Raw genomic sequence first — 20,919 nt, 5'->3', positions numbered from 1 at the left:
ATGAAGAGAAAAGTTGTCGGTGCTGTCGCATGTTTGCTCCCCCATTGTAGCTCTCTAGCCCCCCCCCCGCCCCGCTAACTGTGATAAACGACCGATTTAGTTACTTTCTTACATTTTTTAAAAAACATTATGGAGTATTTATTTTAAAGAAAAATATAAATAAAACCTCTGATCTTAATTGTACTTTCGAATAATCTAATTTTACCCAACTAAGATCAAAAAGTCGTGAAACTAATAAGAAAGCTGTACTGCGAGAAAAAAGTATGCAGTACATCATTAAGTATTGCTATCCATTCAATGAAGCTAATTCGGTCCACTTACATCTTGTACAAGAAGAGTCATTTGACTCTTCAAATGTACTCTTGACATTACGATACAACTATTATTAATCTCATATGTTTTGATAAAGTTTTGCGGTTTTCTTCTACTTTTATTAGTTACACTTACGTTAGTTGACTCAGGAAATTCACTTTATACTAAGAATAAAATCATCATCCGTTGAAGTCTCAACATGATTTTTCCAAGAAACATAATTTCAGTCAAATACATTTTCTGAAAAACTCTCATTGTAGAGACATACGTATATGAGTATGTAAATAATTTTTCCCACCATTGAGTTCTTCGACTTAGTCGTTCACGGCCCGGGGCTCGGTACAATTCAGTAAAAGCAATCAAAAAAGCTTAATAGGTACGTACATTGTAATCCTATCAGAGACCAGTGGTAAGAAGGGAGTAGTTTTTATACTTACATCTACATCATAAACCTATAATTCGTACATTTATTGTGAAGCGGTACTTACCAAATCGAGTCGAGTGTACAAAACGACTAAAGGATGTCACATCCCCTGAGTGGGCCAACAGCCGACCTGGTTGGCAAGGGCATGCAAGCTGTAGGCTTGACCATTCCTGTGGGCCCCGTTTCAGCCAAGCTCATCGACAGCATGCGAGACTGCGGCCTGCCCGTACCTCCAAAGTCTTGGTTCCGTTGCGTTGAGAAGAATAAGAGTAAATCCAGCACTACGATCGACACCAGGTTGGCTTCCCCGGGTATCTACAATGAGCCGATCTTACGCGAGACTTACAGCAAGTCCTCCGAGCGACCGAAAAGAGGTAGGAATTTTTAAGTTTGTCTTTGTGTTAGCCCATGAGTTACATACAGAATGTGACTAAATTATATTAAATCCATGATTACGTCATGTGTCTGCGAGACAAAAATAACCACTTCCTTCTCTCCAATGCGCCACGTAAAATCATATACACATGACGAAAGGCAGTTAATGTCTAGTAATTATATTGCACGTTTTCTATCCTCGGCTTTGAATATGAAATTAAAATAAAGTTTCAAACTATGCAGCTCAGGCCATAAGTGCAGGGACATACAAGGTTAATCCAACAACCATAATATATATTGTAGAGATCTGAGGGTAAAATAGATTTCTGCTTAAGTTGTATCCTAAAGTAACTTATATAGTGCAATTTTTATGGTAGTCATTGAGAATTCAAGAAAAAATATTTTTAAAGATTTTTCGAAATATTCTGTTTGATGTCAATCTTCAATCAAATTTAAATTCATTTGTTTACTATTCGCTCTGTACCAGAGTGACGACAATACATGTAAAATGCAACGCTTGTATCGAACCAAACTGTCGAAAATTGTTTACTTGATCTTATGCTGCAGTATTTTCGGAACATGAGGCAAGATAAGTAGAACCTGTTAAAATTTAACAGCAAGAATGAGTCTTTTAAGATACCATGGTAAGAAAGAGATCTTTCAAAAAAAATTTTTCCGGTTTTCAATTGCTTTACTAACTCAAATACATAATATCGCAAGGATTAAAGGAAAATTTGATTGCAACTAAACAAAAGGCAATTTTTGTGTAATTTCCAAAAACTGTCAATATATAATTATCTACACGCATTTGAATTTTTGAAACTTAGGTTCATAACTGGTATAGCGAATTTCGCTATGAGACGCGACTACTATAGCGCCAAAAAGTACTTACAAAAGTAAATGAAGCGGCTGAAGTTGAAACTAAAACCTCTAAAATTTTACATGTTCAAAAGAAAACTGCAAAAATTTAGCGACATTCTACAATGTAAAAAAGCATCATGCGGCAATGACTGGAACTAAAATCTCTCCCTCATAGATACAATTCGTCGTATTAATCCACAAGTGGCGCATCTAGTGGATGTTGGTAGAAACAAAACCTGACACTGTTTTAAAGTTTAGAATTAAGTGGTGCCAGGGAAACCGTAATCGCAATCGTGCCAAGCAGATGGCATACGAAAAATGAACAATCAGTAAATCCACACCGAAGGAGCAATATTTTTGTTGCAGTGTACCGAATTGCTCATACATCTGTTTCACATTATCTTTAGCTTTTTCCCCCATTTTGGTGCTGTGTCAGTGCAAATTGCATTATAAATCGATGAATTCTCGTATTTTTGTTGGTAAATAATGTCATTAGAAATTTTTCTTACTGTTTGCTTTCATTTTAATAACCTCCAAATATACCTCGTTAAATATACAAGTGCACCTATTATATGCTTACACTTATATTTCCACCTTGCCCAGCCTTACAACTACATGTACAATCCAATCGTTTATCATTTTTTTCTCTGAGTTATGGTGATATTAAGTTGATAGGGGGTACCGAACAAGCCACTGAATATACCAATAAAACTAATGAAATAAGTCATGTGTATTATTTTACCAGGCTATATTTAAACTAAAACCTAATTTTAGTTCTACCAAAAGTCCATTAGATGCGCCACTTGTGGGTTAACATGACGAATATATTATTACGTTATCGTCCTCATTATATCTACGTATCAGAATAAATTGTTAAAGTATATTAATATGAGTAATATACAATTTGTAACGATTATACGATAGAAGCTACAGATAATTGAAAACAACAAGAAACCTGAGAGAATTGCAATGTTGATTGAACTAATCGACGTGCATCGATGTAAAAAGGTGCGTGTAACGTTGCAATATTTTATTCACATACCTAATTGACAGTTTTAATTGCTTATAGCAGTGTTTGATTTCCTTATACCATATTTAAAGGAAAAATTTGAATTATACAAGATATTGTTGGAGGCATCAATGCAATTTTTATACTTGCTATAAAGTTATTTTATTCTTAGATATTTTAATCACCGTAGGCAACTGAAAGCTGGAAAAAAATTGTTACTTTTTTAAAAGTGTTAAGATAAAATTTATAATCAAGATGTTTGGCACGTTTGAGTTATGTTTTGTATACTGTCGGTAATATGTATACCTGTAAGATATATCGTATACACTGTACCGTGTTTGATGTGTTTACATTGACTTAGTCATTAGGTCTGTTCTCACGTATCTCACAGTACTCAAACTTGCGTCGTTTTGTATATTCTTACGCAAAGAAAATAAAATAGTTAAATGTTACTACGTGATATTAGTATTGTAATCACTTCGGATATATCTTTAAAAAGTAACTACTTCAGTTGCGATAGCGACTTCACAAATATTAAAAAAATCAATTTCATTAATAATATTTTCAAGTGATACATGTTTTTATGAGTTTTAGAATACATAGTTTTTAATTTATAAATAGTATTGACTCACCATTGATTTTTTATACTTTGTACTTATAGTAAGTCTATCTTATTCTTGCTAAAAATGTACTCAAACCATCCTAGTAATCCTAGTATACATCACAAGTTTTGCTTTGACCAGTGCACTGCATTGCGTAAAAATTTCGTAAGAAGTGCACGGATCTGCTTCTCAAAACTTAAGATGTGATATATTATAACCATAACGTAATGTTAGTTTGAACCAATCACATAATGAATAAAAGGCTTCTTGTGAAATTATTATCTTTTTTAATGTACATGGATAATTTGCGTCAATTCAAAAAAATTATTTATATTTTATTTTTAGTACTAAAACACATTCTATCAAAATTTTAGACCATTTCTGTACCTAGTAAAAAATATATGTGAGTGCAAGGTCGATTTTTTTTAAAGGTTATGCATGGACTCTGGCGAGAGGGGGCGCGCGTAGCCCTTGTGTCATACTGTTTTGGATGTTACATTGGAAAAAATTCATAGATTTCAATGAAAAAATTACGCTGTAGCTAAATTTTTCTAATTATGAAATCTAAATTTTAAAAAGATTTGTGGACAGCGACAAATTATTGTTTGAAATAAAAAATTCCTTTTTATCCTACAAGACCGTTTATATGGAAAACAACAATAAACTGTATGGGTTAGAGTAACAAATTTAAAAAAAACAATAATTCTTATGCAATGTTAAAATCATTTATTCCACATTACCACGAAATTGAGTCGCTTCAGCCTCTAAGTAGGACAGTGTTACATCAAACAAAACTTATAAATACTAAGTGGAATTCGTAGATTCGTTCAACAAACAAATAAATTTAATTTTTGTTCGTCAGGAATTAGCCGTTGGTGCAAAGGCTCGGGGGGACCGCTAGTATAATATATATTTGTGAAAGTAATGATTACTTCAATGTTAGAGGTCTATGTAACTAGAAAATTTTTGGGTAATTTCATAAAAGTACAACTAGTATCAATTTTTATTTATTTTATCAAAAGTTTGATACATGTTTCACATGTTGACAACTTGAATAAATAAGACAGTGTAGTAGGGAGTACTTGAGAGAACATGGGAGTTGGAAGAGAGTGGAGAAAGAGAACTGATCACGCGGCGAAGGTAAAAAGCTACAGTTTCTGTTTACCCCCACTAAGCCAAACTTTGTTTTCGCGAGCAATACGAATTGTAACTGTATGTATCCTCCCTTTCTTCAATCAGCCTTTCCATCTCATTTTCAACTTCTACTTCTTTTTCTTTATTTCGTAGTGTTGCAGAATTTTGATGTTGAGTTGATTAACTATCATTTATTTTTGCTTTTTTTTCTCAGTGGGTTTCGAAGCTGGATTCGTCTTTCTTTTTCTATTTCACGATGGGTAACACATTGCTTTTCAAATTTGTACATGTTCCAAGTTAGTTTGTGTTTAATCAACTTTATCTGATAGTTGCACACGGGGCATACGATGTCAGCTACAATGACATTGTCTTTTCGAGATACTGTAACCTCTACTGAATCTAATCAATCTTTTAACTTGTCGCCTATGATTGCATCCTTCCATTTCTTTACAATTGATTTCATTTTAATTTTTTCTAAATCTTCAGAGAGTTCTGGTGTATTATGTAAACTGGTTTTTGGTATTTTTGGTTTTCAGAATTTCACCGGTTGTCCTGAGACATAATCCTTACTGTGGTTCAGCAGATGATTATAACTAATTGTGAACTCAAATTCCTTCGGGCTTTTGAAATAAATACCATAATACTCTTATATAACGTTGCTTCATTTGCATTATCTGGCAGTTGCGTTCGATAAACGTCTGATTTTACAAAGTCGGTTAACGTCACTGAATCGTCATTTTCAAAATTTTTTAACCCAATATACCTTTTTTTTTATACTAGAGTGTACTGACCTTAGGGTATGTACACTTACTTTATTCATAAAATATTTCACATTGCAACGTCGAGAATATTAAATATCTTACATGTTAAAAGTAATACTTTCTGTTTTATAACCAGTCATCTTAACATTAATAATAACTTAACATTTGTTGTATTTGTACTAATGCGCCATTTTAGGACGTAAAATTATTTAAATATTAATTTCGCAGTTCTTAACAAATTTGCATAAATAATACCACGCAATGACATTTGGCTTTGCAATAAAACATTCAACGTTAAATGGGGGAAGGAACTTATTTTTAATGAGATCATAAACTAAAACAGATCTTTGTACATTATAAAGAGGACAGGACCAAAATACATGGTTGAGATCATCATTTTCATATCCACATTTACATGAGGGAGAATTGACAATATTTTTTCGAAATAAAGACTCTGCCAGACTGTGATGATTTGCCCGCATCCTATTTATTGTGACAATATCTCACCTGGAGAAATTTAAGTTTTTGAACCATGGATGCCTTCTGTCTGTATGGAACAAATCAAAGTATTTAATGTCTTTGAAGTTACCTTTATATCGATTCTTTGTGTCGCTGTTTTTAAAAGCAGTAGAATAGAAGGTCTCATATAGATCAGAAAAGCAGACGAAGTCTGTAGAGGGATAAGAGGCCAGGGTAGCTCCCTTGGCTATCTGGTCAGCCTTTTCATTTCCTGTAATGCCCTTGTGAGAAGGGATCCAAATTAATTTGATGAAATTATGAGGGTTGCAGTTTATATATTGTATATATTTTGATTTAATTTCGAATATCAAGTAGTTAGTTTTAACGTTGATCTTAGTGGATGAGAGGCTTTTTAGGGTACTCATGGAATCACTGAAGATAACGAAGTTCTTATTAGAGTGGGTAAGGATATAATCAAAAGCCAGATTAATAGCAGCACATTCTGCGAAAAAAATAGAGGAATTATGGTGGAGGCTTTTAGCCTTGAAGAAGTTTAGAGTAAGGCATACGCAGGCAGAGCCTACATTGGGTGCTCCCTTGACTTTGCTTTCATCGGTAAATATGCCTGTGGCTTCTGTTAATGCCAGTAAATTGTAAAGAGCTAGATTTGGGTCTGGTAGGTCTAAGACAGATTTACCAAAGTTAAAGTCTACTGGAAGTGTTTGTACGGTTATAAAAAAAGTGATGACAGTACATATTAAAATTTTTGTTAATGGCAATGTTGTATCCATTTTCAGGATTAAGAAATGTGAAGATACAGCTAGAAAAAATACTGGGATGTTCTCTTCAGATGTTTGACTTTGTTGTAAAAAGATATGATTGTAGAAGAGGGTTCTGCTGAGATGTTGCTAAGAACTTTAGAGAGATAACAGAGGGCCAGGTACTTAGATCGTTCTATGAGAAATATTAAACCTGACTCAGCGAGCAAAATATTGGTAGGAGTGCTCATGTGGTAGCCTAGAGCATATCTAATTGTAGCGTACTGTACTTGTTCTAATTTTTTGAGTTTTGTACGGCTATTGGGTAGATAAATGAAACAGGCATAGTCTATAAGAGATCAGACTAGGCTTTTGTATAAAGTAAGAAGGGTTGCTAGGGGGGGTTCCCCACCAAGTGCCACGTAGAAATTTGAGTATGTTTAAAGAGGACATACATTTTCTATGAACGTACGTGATGTGATCATTAAAGGTAAGCTCATAGTCCAGAATAACTCCTAGAAATTTCACTTTATCGGTGGATTTAATCGTGGTGTTACATATGTTGATTTCAGTTTGGCCTGGTTTGATACCTCTTTTGTTAATATGGAGAAAGTGCGACTTGCGAGTTGCAATGTTGAGTCCTATTGTGTTTAGACTAGAGTTGAGAGTATTACAGGAGTTTTCCACTAAATCAATGCAATCATTGGTCGGATCGGATTTAATAAAGATTGCGAGATCATCGGCGAATTGGGATATGTGGACTTTTTCAGATAATCCAGAAGTAATAGAAGAGACGTAGAGAGCGTATAAAATCGGGCTAAGCACTGATCCTTGTGGAACGCCTCTGTGAGAAAGATAAAAAGTTTTTATAGATTTTTCTGTGTAAATGCGCCTGGCTCTTGATGTGTGACCTATGAATCTTAGGATGAGAGAAGAAAAGCCCATGTCAGCTAATTTTTGCAGCAGAATATCAACATTGACTTGATCAAAGGCAGACTCAACGTCTAAGAATACTGCATACATCTCTTTGTTTTCTTTAAGGGCTTCCTGTGCACTTAAAGAAAAATGAGCCAAGTTGTCGATGCAAGAGTTGCCTTTTCTAAAACCGTGTTGGTCTTTGGGGAGAAGGTTGGAGCTTTCAGCCCACCATTGCATGCGATTTTTGAGAAGAGATTCAAAGAGTTTGGTTAAACAGGGAGTGAATGATAGGGGCCTCAACCCAGAGTTGTTAGGTTTTTTAATAAAATGGACATAAATATCCTTCCAACAATCAGGGTATTGGCTAGAGGCAAACATCTCGTTGAAGACATCAAGCAGGAGAAGCTTGTATTTGATAAGTAAGTTCTTGATTATAGTATAGTCAATGCCGTCCATTCCAGGGGCGGAGTCAGAGTTTTTTTGACTTAACGCAAGATTAAATTCCTGAAATGAGAAAGGTAAGTCCAGAAATTAATTAGGAAGAGCCGAAGGGAAAATTTCAGGGTTGGTTTGTACCCATTGGAGGCATAATTTGCCTATAGCAGTCTCAAGTACTTCTTTATGAGTTTGAAGATTTTCAGAAATATGGCCAGATCTGGCCTTCGTCCAGCAGTTTTTTAGTACCTTGCATTTGTTCCATACATATGAAGGATTAGAGCGAAAGTTAAGGTTTTCTGTAAATTGATGGAAACAGCTGATTTTTTTAGAGTTAAGTAGTATTTTGGCAATGGGGTTTTTTTTTCGTACTCTATCAGGTCCCGTAGGTTTAAGGTAAACAAATATTTTTTAAAGGCAGCTGGTTTCAGTCTATTTACGTCATCACAGTCGGAGTCCCACCAAGGAACAGGGTTCTTATGGCAGCGCTTGGATACAGTTTTTTTATTAGGGGTAGAGGATTTGACAGCTTTAGTGATGGTATGAGAAAGAAAATCATATTTTTCGACTGGGGATGAGTTGTCAAACTTTGAGGTATAAAAGGAGGTAAGGGCGGAGTCAAGTGCAGAGGCAACCCTGTTCCAATCGGTGCGCTTTGTGTAAATGTTAAAAGTTTTTTTTTCATATATGTATTTGTCGGCGTTTATATTTATAAAGAGAGGGAAGTGGTCGGAGTCCCAAGTGGAGTCGCACATTTCAAAGTTGACCCAGTCAGACAGGTCTTTTGATGAGAAGATTAAATCCAGATTGGATCTATAATTATTGCTTAGATTTATGTAAGTTCTTGTGTTAAAGTTGTGAAGGAATAAGTTGGAGGCCTTGTAAGCAGATTCTAATCGAGGGCCATTTGCATCATTTTTGTCACAGTTCTAGGATACACTTTTGGCATTAAAATCACCTACAAAGATCGAATTACTGTCAGTATCAATCCATTGAAAGATATTAAACCACTCTGACTGAGTCAACACTGAGTGTGGATCCCTGCAACAAATAAATAGTTTTAGCTTAGGTAATAGGTTCGTAAATGCCATTCCACACATCTCCATTGATTGAAGAGGGGAGTTGACATTTATTTCCCTATATGCTAGGTCATTTTGAATGAAAACTAAAATGCCTCCTCCGTCGGCATGGCAACGATCTTCTCTAAAAGAACAAAATCCGTTTAGATGATAAGTTTCGTTGGGCTTAAGCCATGATTCAACTATAATGATTGCATCAAGTTCACTCGATATTTTTTTGACTGGTATTACTTTGGTACGATAGCTCCTAGCGTTCCAAAACATAATTTTAAGAGGGGTTTTACACGCATAGGTAAAATCGCAATTATCGTAATTCATGTTAATATAAAAGATGGAAAGATGGATGTTAACTTTAAAGACTTTTAATGTGTATTAAAATAAAGTAAAAAAAGAAAGGTGAAAATTAAAAATAGAATTAATAATACTGTAGTTATTTCATTTCTTCGACATCATCTTCAATATTGGAGAGTTGAGAATCCTGGGAGTATGGCAATGAAAACGGCAGCTGAAAGGTTGACTTGTTCAAGCGACGTTGGATGCCAATAGCAGAGTCTTCTTTCGGCTGAGGTGTTGTCGTTTCTTGAAGCGGGTTAGCTGGCAGTTTTTGTGTAGATCTCCAAGGGCCACTTGTCGTGTTAGGCCTGATCTTGTTGAAGATGGGAAAACTAGTATACTTAGGCTGATATCCGTTTTTTTCAGATTCTGACAAAAATTCTGGACAGTTTTCCTTTTGCTACTTGTACCAATTAACACGAGGGTTATCTGTTTTAGGCTTGGGTGGCTTGTCATCTATTACAGACGATGTCTTATGATTATAGTTGTGATGAACAGAGTGCGACGTCATAGGTGTTTTTTTTTGGCTCAAGACATGGGCAAAAGAAGTATTCTGAGAACTAGATCCTTCTGGAAGAGCGTTGAGAGCCAGAGGTTGATTTTCAGTGATAATGTTGTTTTTGTGCTTGAGATATGGGAAGGCTTCTTTGGTTGCTGTGACGTTTGGTACCGTGTAATTTACCTGAGGCAATTTTTCGGGCTTCTTCAATCGGTTTATTTTCAGTGCCTATAATATGTTGCACATATTTTTCAAAAATGATAACTGGGCAGTTTTTGTCCATAGCCACGTGATCACCATCACAGGAAGGGCATTTGGGTGTTGAGCGAGCACATTTGCCCTCATGTCTGGTTTCGCTGCATCGCTTGCAGACAGGGTCCTCTTTACAGAAGTTGGAATGATGTCCTGGGCGGTAACATGAGAAGCAGATCTTTGGTGAAGCAATATATGCATGTATTTCATGTGCAATGCAGTATAAATAGGCGTATTTAGGCAAGTCCTGCTCAGCGAACGTGACGATGACCGAAGAGGTTGGAATCCTTTTAGGTTGATCACTGCCTTCCTTAAAGTGAGGATTTCTCTTGGTCAATCTGTTTACTTGGAGAACCTCTGCGCTGCATTTAAGGTCATCAAGGATGTCTTGATCTTCAACGTCCGTATCTACTCCTCTGATTACACCTCTTCTTGAGAGTCTATGGTTTGGAATAAAAATAGTACATGCTTTTTTGGCAATTTCTTGGTCGTCAATAAGAGAGTTAGCTTCTTGAAAAGTCTTAAAAAAAACTTCAATTTTTCTTGTGGACTTTGGAATGATGTGATCTACCTTGTATTTATTGCTAATAATTTTACTGATTGCATACCTGTGTAGTTTTGAAGTAGGACCTTCGTTTGGTTTTTTGCTACAAATGAGCACACTGTAGGGGCCAGGACTCTTTTCGGTGTAATACTTGGAATTCTTTAGTGTCGTTATATTTGAGTTGATATATTTACCGGATCCTGTTGGAGTTTGACTGGTTTCATGATTTGCAGTTTGAGAGGATGAAGCTAAAGCGACGAGCTGCATGGCGATACTCTTTTCTTCCTCAGTAGGATTCTTTTTAGAAATTTTATTTGAACATGTGATATTGTCTTTAGTATCAGGCGTTAAGCGCTTATTGCTCACGGCCTTTTCATTTTGATTAAGCTGATCTGTATAATTATCATCGTCCATGGCTTCCAATGCCATCTTTAAAGCCTTTTCCTGTATACGCCTCCCAGAAACCCGGGAGAGCGTAGGAAGTTTTGCTTTTATCTTCTTACTCTTGCAGTAACTTCAGAGGAAATAGGTTAGGGCGCCATAGATCCCCATGGTCCACATGGATGGATGCAGAGAAAGGGCTCACCAAATTTGCCAGTATAATCAGAGCTGAATCCACCCACGCACGCTTTTGTTAAAAAATGGTAATTTTTTTGTAATATATTCACAAAAATATTTCCCACAGTCCAGGCACTATATTTTCATAGCTTCAACGGCAACGTCATGTCTTCTATGATACCTATCAACCCAATATACCTATCCATAGTAACAGTTTTCAAAATTTTTTTTTTAATGACTAGGAATTGTTACCGATACCCTTGTTTCAATTGATGTCTACAGAAACGAAGAGTAGTTTTTATCAGTATTTTTGCTCATATTCTCGATCTTTTTTGAGATGCAACCGTTGTAAGCTGAAATATTATATTACTGTTTAATTCACTCATTTAATTATTATTACAATCGAAAACACTGTTTTATTACTAAATATGTTAAGTTATAGTCGACATTATAGTTATTCTCAATCTCGAATGGGCTTATTGCTACGGTCGCATAGATAAGTATTTGGGAACTATTTGAAAAAAAATTCATACATCCAAAGTTTCAAACTTCCATTTAAATATAATTTTATTCTTTAAAAATGAGAGTACTCAGATTAAGATTGGATATTTAAAATAACTACTGGCGATTTTAACCTGCAATCAACTGGACGACAAGTATTTATATTTAAAGGGTATTAGTATTTTAATATTTAAGCTAAAATATCTACATTAAACCTGTAATTTTTTAAAATAACCCTTACAGTCTAAGCGAAATGAGACCAACTTTTTCTTGTTGCCTGAAATATTTCTTATATCATCATTTTGAGTTTTTTTTTTAATTAGAGGTCTTTTTTCTCCACATTAGCAGTACAAAGTAGGATAAAAAAAGGTACTCCTAAGTGCTTTTTTAAAAGAAAGTATGAGTTAGTTTCTTTTTAAGATTTGTTTGAGAAGGTATTTGAGGCAGCGCGTTTATGAACATTTTTTGAGTTAGGGCTTACTTTAACCAAGTCGTCATTATATTGCACAAAGGCCTTATTTTCGAGCTTATTTTCTCTTACATACAGTATTCTTTCCTTTTAAACTGTTGACTCTGCGTTGTAGTGTTAGGTTTCACCGAATGATATGTACGTACAGGACTATAAAGTGGTGCTTGGTGTGTCATACGTCAAACTGACGTTGACCTACTGTATGAATTTCTATCTATATGTAATGCAGTAGTTGCGTATGCCAATTCATTTTTTTATCTCATGTCTTTGTGAAGGTCTTTACCATACGATAGTCTGTTAAATATTTTATATTAAATTTATTGGGCGTAGACTAAATGGTTCCTAAATTTATATTACACTAATAATACTACAGCAGCCTAGCAAACCTAACTTGGTCCAATTATGGGTAATACTGCACAGAGATGAAAGGTGGGGAAACTTTGGTTTTAGGTAGAGAGCCTACTTTAAGTAATGAGTCTAGGAAATCATCGTAAAATGAATAACTATTTTCATACGTTGGATTGCACTGAGTACATAAAATTTTTAATATTCAATTATGAGTTGTATTTTGATTTTCTTTATTCAAAATTAAATTTTTTTACTCATACTCGTTAAATGTTGGACAAATTACATTTTCACTATCATTGAGTACTTCGTGAGTGAATAAATTTTTACCGATGACATTATTTTGCTAAAACGTCAAGAGTCTACTGAGCCTGGAAGTATTTCGTCGATATTTTTTCTTACTCAATGAAATGGAACAACTCGTTTTTGAAATTATCGCCAATTTATTTGATATTTAACGTTTTCGAGATGACAGGATATGTCGTTTTTACAGCTCTAAACATCAATCTACGAAGGTACACTGATTTACAATACATAAGTATTGCTTACACAATTACATACGTACAGGTATTTACATTCTTTAATCGCACAACAATTTAAAACAAACTTCTAATTTATCGTTTGTTACAAATATAGTTCGTAAATTTTGATGATTATAGTAACTATCGCATATAATACATCGCAAAAGAAACAGTAGCACAGTAGTGCATTGTCAATTTTTTCGTACTCATTTAAATAAGTACGATCATTTATTCGCACACACTATGGTCAACCTCATCTTTGAAAACCACGTCGTCGGCATCATCGTCGTCAACGTCGTAATTAGTACCGTCTTGCAGAACATCATATATGTATATAATTATATACATGGAGCGCGCGGTGGCTCAGTCGGCTATATATAGGTCGTGGATTGGCACGCGGGAGACCGTGGTGTCAAAATTGGCGGCGTCGTGCTAGATCAATGGCAAAGGAATTTTTTTCATAAATATGTTCATTAGATCCCACAGATTAAGAAACTTCATGTTGCCACCGCGCAACCTGGTCACAATTTGTTTAAACTAACTTTTTTTAAACAAATTAGTAAAAGTGATTTTTTCGATCTAAAAAAAAAATATATTCAGTTTCTTTGAGTCATTATGCACAAAAAACCAATTGGAATGTATATACCTAAGCCCCACAGTTTTCAAACAAAAAATTACCAAAGATCTGAAAAACGCGAATTTTTCAATTTTCAGAGCGTTGGTGAGGAATGAAAATAAAACATTTTTGGAAGGTACACCACGTAAACATGAAGTGTTATTCTTCCTCTACAACTTCCAAAAAATGAAAATTGAAAAAAATAATGGCAACATTGTTTTTTTACAATAAACGTTTAAGCTATTTCCGCGCGCACACGAGCTGACTCCCAGTACTAGTGCAGGACTATATAATATATATCATCGACGCGGCAGGCGCACTCGCCCGATCAGAAACCTTAGTGGGGTGCTGATTGGGTCCACACTAGGCTGCCAAATTAACCACATGTGGTCCTAGAATGGCATCGTCACGGGGCGTAGATGTGGTCCTCTCTAGTGTGCCCCAATAGGAAAGAAAGTTTACCTAACCCTTTGTATTTTTTGTGTAGGTATATCATTACATTTAATACAATTATCATAAGAGCATCTGCCTGATTGACCATGCGTGCTATGCAGATTATGGAGCTTATCGGCCGTGAAGATAAGGAATAATAAAATTACGTTTACATATATTTAACCCAAACACGAAAATATATAATGTTTTCAACAGTTTTGGCTAGGTTACTGGGGCAGCCTACGATGGACCCTCAACTCGCCCCGTGACGCGCCTATTTATTATATAATATATTTTTTTTAGATCGAAAAAATCACTTTTACTAATTTGTTTAATAAAAGTTAGTTAAAACAAATTGTGACCAGATTGCGCGGTGGCAACATGAAGTTTCTTAATCTGTGGGATCTAATGAACATATTTATGAAAAAAATTCCTTTGCCATTGATCTAGCACGACGCCACCAATTTTGACCCGTCTAGTTCGATTCCCGGCCAGTGCGACTGTCCGGGCAAGTACCTCTGTGATTTTTCACATGTGCTTTTTCACCACGCAATGCTCCTCAAGGAGGGTTTAGGCAACCTTCTCGCAGCTAAAATTGCCTAATAACCCAATAATCCTTTTGCTCGGCAACCCATTTTTCCTTTACAAGTCATAACTAAAACTATAATTTCCCGCAAAAATGAACCAGACCCATGAACTAAGTGCGGGGCCGTTTTTTGCATTGCAAATTACCATAATGTTTAGTACGTACACGCGACCCATTGGGTGATCCCGGGCCAATTGCTTATAGACTGTCAGCTGGTGACAGAAAAAATTAACCAACTTTTTACAGTCTGCCAATTATAAGGGATGTATTTACAGCCCCAAGCTACAGAAAAATGTATTAAATAAGATTCTATACGCGTTAATGCATTGTTAAACATTAATGTTAGTTTGCGATAAAAAACAGCTTTTCAAAACAACTTTTTACAGTCTGCCACTTATTTAAATGAAAGACCAGACTGTTCAACATACTACAAATTTATTGGCAGACGACTACTCCAAATACTAACTTTTACGAAATACTATTAGTTTGCAAAAAAATAAATACTTAGTACTAGACACAATGTTTTACAGTCTGCCAAGGATAGTGTAGAGTTGCGCAAGCATAAGGTTGGAGAAATTTCACATAGCAGACGAATTTACGATGTATATATATTTTAGACGTACTGGTGAATTAGCATTTTTTTCCCAATAACTCGGAACAATTTTTTACAGTCTCAAACTTGTTTTGTTACAAACTTAACAATGCAAAATGTTAAATAACATGAATGGCAGACAAAAAGAACTCATAAAGGACACTGCAAAACTGTTTTCAACTTGCAAAAAAAAACCAATAATTTTTTACAATGTTTTCCAGTCTGCCAATTTTTTCTCGCAATATTTAGTTGTTAAATAGACAAAATACAAAATGGCAGACGATTAATTATGGTATTCGTGTCCATGTAAAAAAAAGAAAAAAAAATTTATTCCCCATACTAGCCTCTTACAGTATTATAACAAATAAATCAATTTTTTCCAGTCTGCCGCTATTTTGCAGCATTAATCAGTTGATTAATTAACAACATATTGATAGGCAGACGTTGTTACTCATGGTAAAAGTGTTAATTAAACAGATTAAACAATTAATTGAACAAGTTAACAATTTTTTAGTTATTTTATAAACCCAAAACTTTGAAACATCATATTATGAAAAATTTTTTTCGACAGCTGTTCAGAAGATGAAAATGTTATAAGTACATATGTTATAAAAAACACGAAAATATGTAATTTTAAAAGCGTAGAAAAAAAAGGAAAATTAATGTTGCTGGTAAAGTACAAGAAGTAAGATTGCAGCGGGATTTATTTGGCAGATTAGTCGGCATCTCACTAGAAGCGAATATTGATCTGGAAAAGGTATTAGATACAACTTACGTAATATTAATAATCGTAAATTTAATGTTCATAAAAAAAATCGCATTTTTATTTATATGCACCAACATATTTCAATCCAGTTGTTTAATTCTTCTGTATAACTGAACAGAATACTGTATTTGTATTTCCCATAATATCAAAAGTAAAAAAAATAAATTTATTGCTATTTATTTTTCAGATACTTTTTTTCTTACGACTATTAGTTATATGAACAATGTGTGAATTTTAGAATCCGTAATTAATATTTCTAGGTCACAGCTTTTTTAATAAATATACTTCATACTACTTTCACTAATTTTGATAGTAACTTAAATATTTTTAGTATTTACAATATTCCGTAAAATAAATTACTTATCTTACATTTATTTTATCGAAACAAAAATTACCACGTATTTTTTAAGGAACTGTTCTTTCAGACTTTATGGAGGCGTTTTAGTTATAAGTTTGGCTAATATGGTCCAATTTGATGATGGTCTTTCTGTTTGGTTGCAGTTTGGAGTAGGAAATAATACCAGGTTTATTAATGTAAACGAAATCAGAAATAGTCTGGGCAGCCTACTCTGCTCTGCACTACCTGCTTTTCACGCGTTCATTGGTAGTGATTTTACGCCAGCATTTCATAAAAAAGGGAAAAGCAAACCATTTCAAATATTACGTAGTAACAAAAAATACCAAGAAGCTTTTAGAGATCTGGCAGATCCGGCATTAGTTACTAACGCAGTAGAGACCATCGAACAGTTTGTGTGCGAAATGTATGCAACAAAAAAAAATAAATTATGAAACATAAATACAGTAAATGAAGCGCGATCTGTATTGTTTACACAAACGTATGGCATAATGAATGACATGGAGTCATTTAAGAAATCTGTTGTCTCTGCTGATGCATATAATCTGCCACCATGTTCAAGGGAGTTGCTGCAACAAATCTTAAGGAGCGCTTACGTGGCACATGTATGGATAAATGCGATAGAAAATATTCCTTCATCATTAGATGCAACCAATTATGGTTGGATTTTAAGTGATGATGGCCATTACGAATTTAAATGGTTTGATGGCCCTGAAACACCAGAAACCATCAAAGAAATTCGATTGCCAACAGAATATTCTCAAGGTATGTTACTATTAAAATAAATTGTCATAAGACAATGCAGTTTGTTTTAAAATTTTTCGCCGATAATGAGTGTTATGTAATGTAAATTCTTTTTTTTATTTAACAGAAGAAGAAGACGAGAATGTGATGCAGGAAAACGAATCGTTGCATGATGATAGTGATGATTTTGATCATAATAGTGACGCGGAAAGCAATATCAGCATTGACATAAACATGTCTCATGAAGGCGAATCTGATGAAAGCTCTTAATTAAATTTATTTACTTATTGTACTTTCTAATTGAAATTTTTTTTTTACTGTTTTATACGATGTAATTTGTAAGTGCTAACTGTTGTGAAAATAAAAAAAAATTTTCATACGTACAACAAAAACTTGTACCATGAATAAGAACGTCTGCCAATTAATATTTAGATAATTAACTAACTAATTAATGCTGCAAAACAGCGGCAGACTGGAAAAAATTGATTTATTCGTTACAATACTGTAAGAGGCCAGTATGGGGAATAAATTTTTTCTTCTTTTTTTTACATGGACACTAATATCATAATAAATCGTCTGCCATTTTGTAGTTTGTCTATTTAACAACTAAATATTGCGAAAAAAAATTGGCAGACTGAAATACATTGTTAAAAATTGTTGTGTTTTTTTAACAAGTTTAACCTCGTCTGCCTACACATCTAACTTTGCGAATAAGTATGCCCATAATTTTAAATGTCATATTTAATTACAAATTTGCATTGATTAAAAAGGCAGACTGTAAAAAATTGTTCCGAGTTATTGGGAAAAAAATGCTAATTCACCAGTACGTCTAAAATATATATACATCGTAAATTCGTCTGCCATGTGAAATTTCTCCAACCTTATGCTTGCGCAACTCTACACTATCCTTGGCAGACTGTAAAACATTGTGTCTAGTACTAAGTATTTATTTTTTTGCAAACTAATAGTATTTTGTAAAAGTTAGTATTTGGAGTAGTCGTCTGCCAATAAATTTGTAGTATGTTGAACAGTCTGGTCTTTCATTTAAATAAGTGGCAGACTGTAAAAAGTTGTTTTGAAAAGCTGTTTTTTTTTTTCAAACTAACATTAATGTTTAACAATGCATTAACGCGTATAGAATCTTATTTAATACATTTTTCTGTAGCTTGGGGCTGTAAATACATACCGTATAATTGGCAGACTGTAAAAAGTTGGTTAATTTTTTCTGTCACCAGCTGACAGTCTATTAGACAAGTGTTAATCCTGTTATATTGCACAGTTTAAAGCGTACCTCTATGAACTAAGTGAATTTGCGGTCGGCTCCCGGACTAAAAAATAAAGCCATTTTCTGGATTGAGATTGCCTTCTTCTCCTGGATGAATTCTGGTGCCAAGTAACTATATACCTAAGAATCATTTGTCAGGAGTGTCGGTACCCAACTCGGCTACAGGATTGTAGGTGTCTTTTTTTACAAGTTTTAACTGAAAACTGGCATAACAAGAGATTTGTATTAAAAATAAATTGGCTATTTATCCTCTCTAATGTGCTATAAATCTACTCAAATTTAATAAGTAAGCTATACTATTAGTGTAATTACATGGTGCTACAGAACACTTTTTTAATTAACAATTAGGTCGATATGGGAAAGCTAACTTAATTTTTAACTTTTTAGCTGACATTCAATCGCTTCAAGATACAACTAAATATTACACTCCTCAAAAGTATTCATCTGGAACTAGTTTCATTCAATCAAGCAAGCAAGATTTATTGAAAGTAAGTTACAACTCTCATTATTATAAATTTTTACACAAACCAGAAAAATCTGGTGCGATAAGCACCCTTATTAGTGCTCTATTTAAAAAGTAGCTTTTTAATTTAAAAATAGTACTGACTGATCATTAAATTTTTTCAACTTGCTATTAGTACATCTACTTCTATATTGCTAAAAAATACTGTCTAACGTACTTAAATAAAGTACGCTATATATTACAGAGTCATTACCGTCATTTACCTTACCTCAATATAATTATTGTTTGTACGTTCGCAACAAAATTTCAAAAACTTTACTATACTAATTGTTCTCAATCACTCACAGAAAATTATACGCAGAAAAATGTTCTATTTGAATACAAAAAGTATAAAATATTCTAAACAACATTGTATAGAGAGCGAGCGAAGCCACGTCGCGAGATGCTAGTATTTTATATTTTCTTTTTGTCCAAACCAAGAATATTCCACTGAAAATATAATTTTACTCACATTTTGCAAAATCAAAAAATGATTTTAGTGACAATTTACAATTGAAAACATATTTACAGACAGAATTCCCGGAAAGCAGAGGAACATCGGCTGGAGGCCAACAGCATCAAATTAGGGGCCTTTCAGTGTTGGATCTCAAGCGCCGACTGAACTCCGACAACGACGACGATCATCACAGCGACAAACGTTGCTGTATCTACTGCTCGTCTCTCTCGCAAGCACAGTTTGAGCTTCCATGCGGTGCTATGGTGTGCTCCAAGTGCAATGAGATAGAAACACACCAGGATGAATGTAAACAATGCCAAAAGCTATTGTGTTAAAATAATACACCTTATAGATTTTAGATTTTATTTTAGCTCTGATGGTGTGATAATGCCAATCACTTACGTTACGGATAAAATAGTGATATAACTTGTCATAGCTTGCTTGGGAACAATCGAATAACTTGTAGATACCTTCTTACTTATGTTTAGTTCAATATTGCAATAAGATGCGGGTACAACATCACAAAATATCTTTTACTATATACTTTGAGTATAATGTAAGACTCTTAGATTTCACGAATTTTTAATAAATTCAGTAAACAGAAAAATACAATTAAAAAGAGGATTTATTATTTATACAATGCCATCACATACGTTGTTTAACTAAATTAGTATGCATTATATACAATCGCCTACTTATACATCATTTATAAATAGTCAAGTGTATAAACATATAATAAATACATTAACATGAAAGTAAACTAATAAATGTTATGTATTAAATGAATAACGAAACAATATAAATAAGGTATCATAATGATATACTGATATGAGTGTTATTGAAGTTATGTTTCAGTTAATCACAATTGTATTATCATGTGGTAATTTATGAAAACGGTACTTTTTATAAGACTTTAGAATACTTTATTGGAAAAAAATTACTTAAGAGGAAATAAATCGGCAAAATAACAGACTAACGAGACAGCCAGAGTAAAGAGGCTCCACAAGTAAATAGCACGTATTAGCTATACCTATACATATATATATACACACATATATCTTACAAATATATAAAGCAAAAGCGCTAAAACCGTTGTAATCGCTAACCACGAAAACTGTTGAACCGATTTCGTTGAAATTTTGCACACTGATTTATGATACTTCCTAGATGGTTTTAGCATAGTTTTTATCTTATTTCTCTTTAATTCAGTAAAATCCGCTAGGTGGCGTCGACATAAAATCGAGGCTACCTGCAACAGAATTAAATAAGTGTGATTATGATACGCTGGAGCGTCTCGATAGTGATGCAGTCGTGCTTCGGCAGTTCAACGAGCTGCATATTGAATGCTGATGATAGTCTTGCAGTTGGGTATCCCAGTTGCGGACGACACTCTTCACTAAGGAGGAAGGGACCTAGATGTCCATTCATCCTGAAT

General features: G+C 34.1%; 1 protein-coding gene across 2 annotated transcripts; it reads left to right on the top strand.

Annotated features, from left to right (window-relative positions):
* Positions 1–591: 591 nt before the first annotated feature.
* Positions 592–20,078, top strand: LOC106642078 (uncharacterized). 2 transcript variants are annotated; one of them, XM_014356735.2, is made up of 5 exons: positions 592–688; positions 791–1,110; positions 18,913–19,013; positions 19,559–19,790; positions 19,856–20,078. In XM_014356735.2, exons 2-5 carry the CDS (start codon positions 834–836, stop codon positions 19,867–19,869), a joined length of 624 nt encoding a protein of 207 aa, XP_014212221.2. In that variant the 5' UTR covers positions 592–688; positions 791–833; the 3' UTR covers positions 19,870–20,078. The 2 variants fall into 2 exon arrangements, with proteins under 2 accessions (XP_014212221.2, XP_014212204.2); XM_014356718.2 differs by having other exon boundaries at positions 19,559–20,078.
* The last annotated feature ends 841 nt before the right edge of the window (positions 20,079–20,919 follow it).

This window comes from Copidosoma floridanum, unplaced genomic scaffold (genome assembly GCF_036245765.1).
Source record: "Copidosoma floridanum isolate Cflo_tuat_1 unplaced genomic scaffold, Cflo_Japanese_pri ptg000001l, whole genome shotgun sequence".
Lineage (NCBI taxonomy): Eukaryota > Metazoa > Arthropoda > Insecta > Hymenoptera > Encyrtidae > Copidosoma > Copidosoma floridanum.
Note: the sequence above shows the minus strand (reverse complement) of the source record. Positions and strands in the feature narration are given on the sequence as shown.

Bases quoted from the DNA above. Each gene is read 5' to 3' on its own strand.
- LOC106642078 (XM_014356718.2), top strand. From the start codon at position 834: ATGTCACATCCCCTGAGTGGGCCAACAGCCGACCTGGTTGGCAAGGGC. The intron at 1,111-18,912 runs GTAGGAATTTTT...TTAACTTTTTAG, and splicing joins CTCCGAGCGACCGAAAAGAG to CTGACATTCAATCGCTTCAA. The intron at 19,014-19,558 runs GTAAGTTACAAC...ACATATTTACAG, and splicing joins GCAAGCAAGATTTATTGAAA to ACAGAATTCCCGGAAAGCAG.